This window comes from Chaetura pelagica, unplaced genomic scaffold, assembly GCF_000747805.2.
Source record: "Chaetura pelagica isolate M959 unplaced genomic scaffold, ChaPel_1.0 scaffold38, whole genome shotgun sequence".
Lineage (NCBI taxonomy): Eukaryota > Metazoa > Chordata > Aves > Apodiformes > Apodidae > Chaetura > Chaetura pelagica.
This window is the reverse complement of record NW_009954181.1, coordinates 1,941,409-1,950,899: the sequence shown is the minus strand read 5'-3', so window position 1 is coordinate 1,950,899 and position 9,491 is coordinate 1,941,409. Positions and strand designations below refer to the sequence as shown.

The 9,491-nt window shown below is 48.6% G+C and overlaps 1 protein-coding gene across 2 annotated transcripts in view; it reads left to right on the top strand.

The window, feature by feature from the left end:
- The first annotated feature begins 315 nt into the window (after positions 1–315).
- GRAMD1B (GRAM domain containing 1B) overlaps positions 316–9,491 on the top strand; it is a 31,605-nt gene continuing 22,429 nt past the window's right edge. The window contains exons 1-3 of one of the 2 annotated variants that reach the window (XM_010002884.1): positions 319–522; positions 2,082–2,102; positions 7,789–7,809. In XM_010002884.1, coding sequence (XP_010001186.1) covers positions 409–522; positions 2,082–2,102; positions 7,789–7,809 — 156 coding nt within the window. In that variant the 5' untranslated portion in view covers positions 319–408. Of the gene's footprint in view, positions 523–2,081; positions 2,103–7,788; positions 7,810–9,491 lie in introns of both variants that reach the window. The other variant, XM_010002885.1, reaches the window with a different exon arrangement.

Below are 9,491 nucleotides of genomic sequence, written 5' to 3'. Positions count from 1 at the left end.
TAGGGTTTCTAAGCTCAGGCTGTCATTTTAATCTCTCAGAGCAGCCAGGAGAGAATGAGTTCATTCTCGTAGGCATTTATCTGCGGAGAGATGAGTTGAAGAGTGGGTGGAGAGAGACACCAGCAGACCCTTGTCAGTCCCTCTGCCACTGCTAGGGGAGAACTGCCTGATTTTACAAGTGTGGCATGGGGTGCTTTGCTTCAGGAAGCCTGATGTGTCTGCTGTGCTAGTGCAGAATCCCAGGAGTGATGCTGTCCCTCCAGGCTCCAGCGGGACCTGCCCACTAACCTGCTGTCTCTCTCTCCCTGCAGCACTGCCAGTAACTCCAACCGCAGCACGCCCGCCTGCTCCCCCATCCTGCGCAAGCGCTCCCGCTCCCCGACCCCGCAGGACCCCCAGGGAGACACGATGGTGGAGAAGGGCTCCGACCACTCCTCAGACAAATCCCCCTCCACGCCGGAGCAGGGGGTGCAGCGCAGCTGTTCCTCCCAGTCAGGCCGCAGCGGCGCCAAGAACTCCAAGGTGAGGAGCCAGCAAATGGCTTTGGGCAAGAGGTGCACGTGTGCCCAGCTCCGAACTCTCTAACTGTGACTCTGCCTTGGCTCTCTGCCTTTTTTTTTCCCCTCTGGCTAACTCCTTAATCCTCCCCAGTCCTACTGCTGAAATTTCCTCTCACTGGAGCCAGGTCGTAGGCTGTTCTTTGGCTCCTTCCAGCAGCCTGAGGCCGTGAGCTGCTGATGGCTGGTCCTACAGCTCCACGAGGGCTGGTCCTGCAGCTCCACGAGAGCTGGTCCTGCAGCTCCACAAGGGCTGGTGCAGGCTCAGCTTTTGGCAGGCAAGACCCTGTTGCCTTGGGAGGTTCTGTGGCTTTGAGAAACACCTTGGCAATCAGCTGTGGCAGTTGATTTTTTAGCATCTGGATCATGAAGGGTTATGGAGCAGCCAGCCTGTGAAGGACTCATGCACTTCTCCAGTCCTGTCTAAGCCCTGAGTTGAGATGAGGTTCAAGGTGTACAGAATGAGTTTGCCAGTCCTCTGCATGTTGCCTCCAGTCGGTACAATATTGTGACCACCTTGGCCAAGGTAGATGATATTTTTCCCTAGAAAGGTATTTTGGCTTTTGACCACATTAGAAACAGCCTTGTCTTTGCTGAGGAAGACCCTTCTGAGGAACAGGGTTTCAGGTTTGGGGACTCTTGTTTCTCTGTGAGCAGTGGGACCTGGTGAGACAGACATGAGGGTCTTGAGAGCCAAACATGCCCTTTGAACATAACCCTGCTGTCAGTGGTGTAGTAGAAGCTGTCAGGAGCCACTTGTGGTGCTCCAGATTTTTGAAGTGAAGTATTTTGAAGTGAAGTATTTTGAAGTGCCACAGGCATAATTCTGATGGCTTGTGTGAAATGAGTTGTTAGATCTTTGCCTGATTTATTGCTGAAAGAATTCTTCATCCCCTCCCCTTTGTGGCCTCTGTCAGCATAGGAAGCAGGATTCACTGGTCCACGTTCACTGGGCTGAACAGATCCCTCACCACTAAGGGGGGAGTATGTGAGTTCAAACGAGAGGTTGAGGGGTTTTTTGAGATGAATCATTTGAGATCTGTCAGTTCTGAGGTTGCCATTGAGGTCAGAAGTTCTTCCTGTTCACGCAGTGACCTACAAACGCTGCCCCAGGGCAACAGAGCTGGGTGACACCCTCAGGGGTGATGGTGCCAGCAGTCTGTCCCCAAAAGAAAGCCAAGCAGATGAGGACAGGCAGGATTCAGGGCACCCTGTGTTTGTAGCCATGCTGGGGACCCTCTGCCAGGGAAATGGTGTCCTTGGTCAGGGGGAATTACAGAGATGGGTTGCATTGCCCTGGCCCACAACGTGCTGTGCTTTAAGGCTACGGAAGTGTGATCTTTACCAACATAGTGACTACTGTAGCTTGACTTTAATTCCTGGTGCTTTTCATGAGGAATGGGGGGGGGGATATAATGCTTTCTGTTGGGTTTGGGGGTTTTCCTTCTCTTGACCTGCCAGGTAATTTTTCTTCTTTCCTTAATTTCTCTCTCTTCATTCCTGCATGCTCTCTCTCCGATTAAGTCACACAAGCGCCTCTCCAAAGTAAGCCTTCTTTTTTCTCTCCTGTCCCCCACTGTAGAATTGTCCCACCACTCAGAAACCCTCCCCATGGTGCTGAGTGGTGATCCCAGCAAGGCATTCTCCTGGTGCAGCTCTGAGAATGTCAGCAAGAGCCCAGTCCCATGCCTGTAGCTGAGAAGCTGGTTTCACTTCTATCACTGGCATCTTATTAATATTTGCTCACATGGTGTGAGAACTGGCCCGTTCATCACACTCCTTCAATTACTTCCATCCAATTTTAGTCCTTGTTTTAAGGTTTGCTTTCCCTCCCCCTTGATGTGAGCTGCTGCCTTTGCAGGGATAAATCTGCTGGCTTTGGTAGGCTGATCAGTTCCCAAACCCCTTCTCTTCCCTCTCTTCTTTATGCCTTTCATCAACAAGAGTTGTTCATCATCACTTCTTGCCTGCTTTTTATGATGAATAGTAGCCTGGTGGCCAGTGATCCCAGCTTCCTACCCTGCACGCTGCCCTGTGTGATGTAAATATTAAAGATCAGTGATTTCAAATGAACCCAGCTTAAACCTGTTAGAACAGACCTGTCCTACATGAATTGTGAGAATTCATGGGCTCGCTTTGAAAGTCTGAAGGAGATCCCCCTGTGGGTGCTTGGATTGGAGATAAGCTCCTCTGAGGTTGGATCTCAAGTCTCTCTGCTACCTTCAGAAGAGTGGACACCTCAGAAATGCAGATGGGATGCTTTTTGGGACAGAGTGCCAGGCTGCTGGCATTTCCACATGCGTACACGTAAGGTTAACACCAGAATGGCTTGGGTGGCTTCATAATCCATGAAATCAATACCTTGACCTTTCCCTGGGTGATGTTTTAGATTTAGTTCTAGACAAGTTCTCAGGGAGCTTTTTAATATGCAGTGTTGGCTTTTTTCCTTGGTCATAATGACTCTTGTAACCAGCCTGAACTTCCATGATTGCTGCTGTCTGCTGGAAGCTTACTTATGTCTTTGTTTAGACAGATTGTCTTTTGCTTGGTAACTGTAGCTTGGGTACAGAGAAGGTCTGTGGGCCTGATGTCTCAGGTGAGGTGAGAAAGGAGTCCTATGGAAAATGCAGGTCTGGAGTAGCAGAGAGTCCTGAAAGGGCTGCTGGTGAGTGGAGGTGTGTGGGTCAGGGCAGGTGACAGCTGGGCTTGGAAGGGCTTGACCTAAGCTGTGGAGAGCTTCTTGAGGAGAGGAACTGGTGGGAAGAACATTGGTAGACAGGGATGTGTGTGTAAAATGTATGTGCAGTGGTCCTGAGGAGTCCGGGCAGCCAGCCCCTTGCTTTTCTGAGAGACAAAAGCCAACAACTCTTAAGAAAACTGGAGAAGCAAGAGGGCAGTGCAGCTCAGATGGGTTCCAGTGTGTGGAGCAGGGGGAGAGGATCCTGGCTGTGACCTCCACCAGCCCTGCTACCCCACAGCCTGTGCACGGGGGGAGCCTAAAGCACCGTGAAGGCTCAACTTCTTCTCCGTGCTCCACAGGTGACTTTCTCTGGTACACGTGAGGTATCTCAGGCATTATCAGCCCCAGTTCTCCCCATACAGATGGTGATGGTGTCTGCTCAAGACAGGGAGAGGTTAGGAACAAAGAACTTAAGCACGAAGATTTAAAAATCTCCTTTCTCAGCCTCTTCTCCTCTCCCCACCTGTCTTCTGCAAGACAGATGGTCTCATTTTCCAACCTGTCTCGCTAATGAAATGGAGCAGCTTGAGCCCATGAGTTTGATGCTGTGTTTGTACAATCGCTGACAGATCTGCTTGAAGTCCCTTTGCCCCCTTCCCTGTTGTGTTCCTTGCCGTGCTGCAGTGTTGCCATCAGAGGGAGCGCTTCACCAGGAGTTTTTAAGCACTGGGTTTCACCTGGAAGAAACCGCTTTTGGAGCTTCCTTTCTCCTGCTGCCCACCAGTGGGGCATGGACTGAACCACCCATGGACCTGTGTCAGCCTTAAGCTTTTACTGGAAAACACTGCTGCTTCTGGAACAGCTTTCTGAACTCAGAAAAAAACCCCACCAAAACCCACCCTTTTTGCTGGCAGCCAACAATGAAATATGTGCTTTTAACTCTTTTGCTCTTGCCCAAGGATAAAAGTTATTTCCTCTCCCTTGCAAACCCTTCCCACTGTCTTTAACTGATAATCAACTCTGAGGATACATTCAGGTTAGGGGAAAAGGTGAATTTTGAGGTAGACCCTGGAGACTGTAGAACAGTTGAGGGCAGAAGGGACCTCAGCAGGTCTTTAGTCCAAGCCCCTGCTCCAAGCAGGGCTGGTGTGGTTAGATCAGGTTGCTCTGAAGTCTTCACCAGCCACATTTTGCAATCCTCTAGGCATGGGGATCTCACAGCCTTGTCAAATCCCTGCTCCAGTGCTTAACCACTCCTGCTGTGAACAGGCTTTTTTCTTCTAACCCAAGACAATTTCCCTTACTGCAGCTTCTGACTGTTGCACCTTGTCCCTCCAGTGTGCTACTGTGAGAAGGGCTTGGCTGTGTCTGCTCATTTACCTGTCCCACTGGATGGTATAGCTCTCCTTTAGGTAGTAGGTCATGAAAGTCTGGTTGTTTCATATGGGGGTGAGGGGTCTGGGAAGAAATTTCATCAGTTATTTGGCCATGAGCATCCAGAAGCCAGGTGACCAGCATGGGTTTGGGAAGTACACAGGTCAGGAGAAGGGGCTCTGGCATCCCTTCTGAGCTCTGCCCTCACCTTGGTCCTGTGCCTCTATTTCCCCCATTGTAAAATAGACTTAAGGGTATTTCTAGAGCTCTGTGGCATGTTCTTCACTTGGCAAAAGGTTTCCACTCCCCTGGAAGCAGTAATGTGTAGGAGTGAGCTGTGATCCTGCTCCCAGGAATGCTGAAAGGTGGGAAATTCTGTGGCCCATCAGGTTAGCAGTGACCCACTGCTTCCCACCTGCACTGGAAAGCTGCAACCTTCCACAGCAGGGTGTGCAGCTGTGAGATCATTAGCCCATGCAGATTTAGAGGCAACACCATTATTAATTACAGGCTCTGAGAAAACAAACAAACATTTTTCACCTTCCTCAAGTTCTCCTAAGTTCTTCCTGCTTTCAGCCACCATGTAATTGTGAGCTCTGGTATCTGCTCCTGTAGTATTTCCTCTGCAAATCAGTTACCTCTTTTCCACTTCTGTGTGCTGCTCCATTCCTCTGTTACTTATTTATTTTCTCTTTTCAGTTCTAATGCTTATGGTTTCTTTTTCCAGTATGACAGACTTAACCTGCTCAAAGTAAGAATATGTTTTTCCTTTTTCTTTCTTTCCTCCCTCCATTAAACTATCTCTTCATTTTCACTGTTTGCATCCCCCTATTTTCTGATTCTCAGTGAGTTAAAAAAATAAAGGGTCAATAAAATTGAAGAGAGGCTTAAGGACTCAGTCCCCATTCCTTGGGGACTTCCTGCAGTCTGTTGTCCCTGCAAAAGAGGGGACTGGGACAAGCAATCTCCTCATGCTTAGAATACTTGGTGGAGGCAAAAGCTGAGGTGTAGGTGTCAGCAGAGTTGTGTGGAGGAGCCTAAGGAAGGAGGAGCTGCAGAGCTGTGCTACAGAGGAGCTGTGATCTGAGGAAATTCAAATGTAAGGGGGGAAAAAAAAGAGTTAAATGCGATTAATGCAGCAGAGGGGAATGAAATCCCAGCACAGTGTGCTGACATCACACCATGTGCACCCTGATTTAGCAGCACAGTCGCAGCAATGCTTCTGTTTGGTCTGTGCCAATTATAGGTTGATTATGATTGTTTTTTTTCCCCAGGAATTTGAGTTATGCCTTTTGCTCATTAAGGCAGACAGATGGCAAAACAAATCTGCAGGAAAATCACTTCATCTTTAACTCTGTGCTCCTGAGCACAAGGTGGTGTGTACAAGGATTAAGATTAATTGCCCTGATTTTGTTTAGTATAGGCTGAATTGCATAAGGCCTTTTCCATGTCCTACTTCCAGAGAAGGATGACTTCAACCAGACCCTTTATGAATGGAGGGTATGGCCAGGTATGGAAAAGTGTAGGAAGTAAGAGGAAATTCCTCTGGTGAGTTGATGAGCCATACTGTGTATTCAGTTCATATCCTTTCCCCAGGATTTGGGGAAGGGCCTTAGTGGTGTTTTACCTTTTCATGTGAAACGTTTGTATTTTGGCCTGTGGCATGTGCTGTTCTTGGGGGTTTTTGTCAGAGACCAATGCAGAGAAACTGGCAGAAATGCCCAAGATTGCAAGGGATCCTTCAGAAACGTTGGCTCTGTGAAGGAGATTCAGGTGCCAGGAAGGCTGTTTACTGGAGTGGTGGCATATAAGGAGCACAGGAGATGGAGAGCAGGGAGCTCTAGGGAAGGACATTGGGAGTAGCCCCATGTCTTCATAGAAAACCCTGGTCCAACCTGATCTCATGGATACTTTGCACTTACTTTTCTCTTCTAAACATCCTGCACACTGGTCGTGTTGTGGGCTACCCCCATGCAGGTAGTGTTTGTGTTTCTGTGAGTGTGAACTTAACTGGCTGAGGGGAATTTCCCCAGGTTCTGCTTCACGTTGGAGAACACTCAGTTCTCCTTCATATTCCAGACTGAGTATAAAGCTATGAAGAATATCCCCAGTGCAAGGTCAGAAGCAGGATGACCTCAAAGAAAGAAATGCAGTGCAGTATTGCTTCTGTCCTTGTCACCATGAGACACAACTCCCTCAAGTGCCAGTGCTGGGGGCAACTGTGTGTGGCTGCCACACAACGTGTCCAGCAACAGGCACTGTCAGAGGTGCAAGGCTGCAGTGCCCCAAGCTTCACTGCCCCCAGGTAAATCCCCACCCTACAATGGGGAAATGCCTCTACTTCCAGTTCTGCTCAGTGCTCTGACATTGGAAAGGCAGCCTGGCTGGTGTGGGAGTGTGAAGCTTATTTCTTCCTCTCCCTGTGCAGATAATTCTCACCTCCAGCTGAAAATTGCCAAGTGTGACTTTGCAAGCTGAGCTGGCTTTTCCATATGCTTCAGTGTGACATGTGGCCTGTCCTCTCAAACCATCTGAAATGCCATGATAAGGACAAAACAAATCACATGTGCAGATGATGTAAAACACTGTGGACTGAAATTCTGAAAAAAACCCCAACGACCCAGCTTTTCATTTTTTTCCTTAGGTTTCTAGTGATTTTTTTTCAGCAGTTTTCCTGGCTCTAGAATTGTCTCCCTTTGAAAATTCAAAACCTTATTGAAAGTTTAGCCTGATGGCTTGTGAGTAAAATTGTGTCCCTGCCTCCTGGTGCTTCCTCGAGGGTCCATTGGACACAATGTGATTTTTGCAACCCAGCCAGCAGACCTGGGAGGCTGAGAAGCCTCTGGCAGCAGGGGCTGGCAGTGTGTGCTGAGCTCCCCTGGCTGGTGGGTGCTGCTGAGCTGCAGGATTGCAGCATGGGGGGGTATGCATGGGGACATGCACACCTCAGCCTGAATCGTTTCCTGTTGTTCCTGTTGCTTCTGGATTTGTTCTTTGTTCCTGGATCTGGAAATAACTCTGTTAAACCATACTATGAAAACCTTTGAAATCTTCTGTTCAATCCCACTTTCACTTTGCTAATGATACAAACCAGATTGCACCTAATTTGTCCATCTTTCTTTTTGATCCTAAGATCTCTGTGCTGACTAATCCTTCTCTTTTATTTTGTCCTTACAGAAAAGCCAGAGTTGGTATAATGTAAGTACTCCAGTTTCTCTTGTCCCTGGGTGAATATGGGCTGGGACCTGGGTGGGGGGAAGGTGCAAAGGGGCTTTGCAGTGGCATTGGAACATGCTGAGCATTTCCAAAGAGAGGAGATGGAAATGGCTCAGAACTGGCAAAGGAGGACTGACATCCTGAGGACGTGGCATGAGGATGCCACAGAGAGCAAAGGCTGTGTCTTTGCAGTTGCTCTTCTGCTGAGCTCCACATCCTGTGTCCCAACAGGGTTGGTCTTGATGTGGTCACCAACACAGCTGCCACCGTGCAAACCCTTTGCATCTCTCAGGGTGCTGTGGGGAGAGATTTTCTGTTGTCCTCACCAACCATCTTTTGCTTCTGCCTTAAGCTTACTTCTGTTTTGCAAGCACGAGTGGCAGTGGTTTTGGTACAAAAGCAGTGGTGGCCACATTTCCACAACTGGTGTCACCTTTGCACAGTTGAATCCCCACCCCTGAAGCACTCTAATGTAGATACCAGCAGCACCTTGATATTGTAGGCAAAGGCAGCAGCCATTCCATGGTCAGCAACAGGTCCTACTTTCCTGCAGCCTGAGACACTAGAACCAGTGACCCAGAGTGGTTGGATGGACAGAGGCATGAGAGGCAGATTTATTGCCTTGCTGAGTGTCATCAGCACTAGGAGAGTAGTAAGGACAGGAAAAGAGATCATCTCAGAAGCAGAGAGAAGCACAGAGGCAATGGCATTGAGCTTGAAGGATAAACCATGGCAGTCCTTCCTGGTGGGGTCATGGCAGGAGGAGAAACAAGGAGTGAGGCAGTTTGGGCAGGTGCACAGGCCCAACCAGGCTGCTGGGATCTGTGCCCGTGGCTGAAGGTGACTTTTGCTATTACTCAAGAGCTGCTTTTGACTGTAGCTGCTGAGGCCCATCCCCTGCTGCATGGTGCTTTGCTGTGGTCTGCTCTTGTGGGTCTCTTGTGTTTTCATGTCCTCTCTATCTTATCTTTCTGTTCTCTTGTTTTTCCTCCATATATTTTCAGCATGAGAGACAGTACATCCGGAGAGTAAGCACTGGCTGCATTTTTTGTGGTTTCCCCCCCAATTATTTTCCTTTAGAAAGCAAAACAAAACCATGTTCTAGTTGGTAGAGACATTCTGGTCAGATAAAAGCAGCAATGTGGAAATACAGATTGGCCACAAACTGCAGGAAAGCAGTCAATTCTACTTGGCACTATTACTGGCATTAAAAATTTGCTAATGTGTCTCCTTGATATTATTTCCCTTCCTTGCCAACTCCCTTCAGGCAGCATTTTTCTGGCATTTGGATCATTCTGATTCTTCTCTTCCTTTCCCCACAGAGAGCAGCTGTAGAAATTCATCTGTGGAGGCTGCCCCTTCATGAAGCCTTACAATTTCCTTTACTCACTTCCCTCATTTTCATTTCCCTATGCTCAGAGCAAACACCCTCCACATTGTTCTTTGTGTCAGTTCAGCAGCCCCGGGTGCCAGGCACTGCCCAGACACACACCAAAAATACAGCCCTTGCTTCAAAGAGCACACGGGCCTCAGAGATCCTCAGAACATCACTGGTCAGAGTGCCACTTTTCTAAGATGACTTCAGCTTTTGCTGCTTTTAACTGGTCTTTTTGTCCTTCTAGCACTGTATCTTTGCCAGTTGGAACCCCTCCTTTTCCCACTCC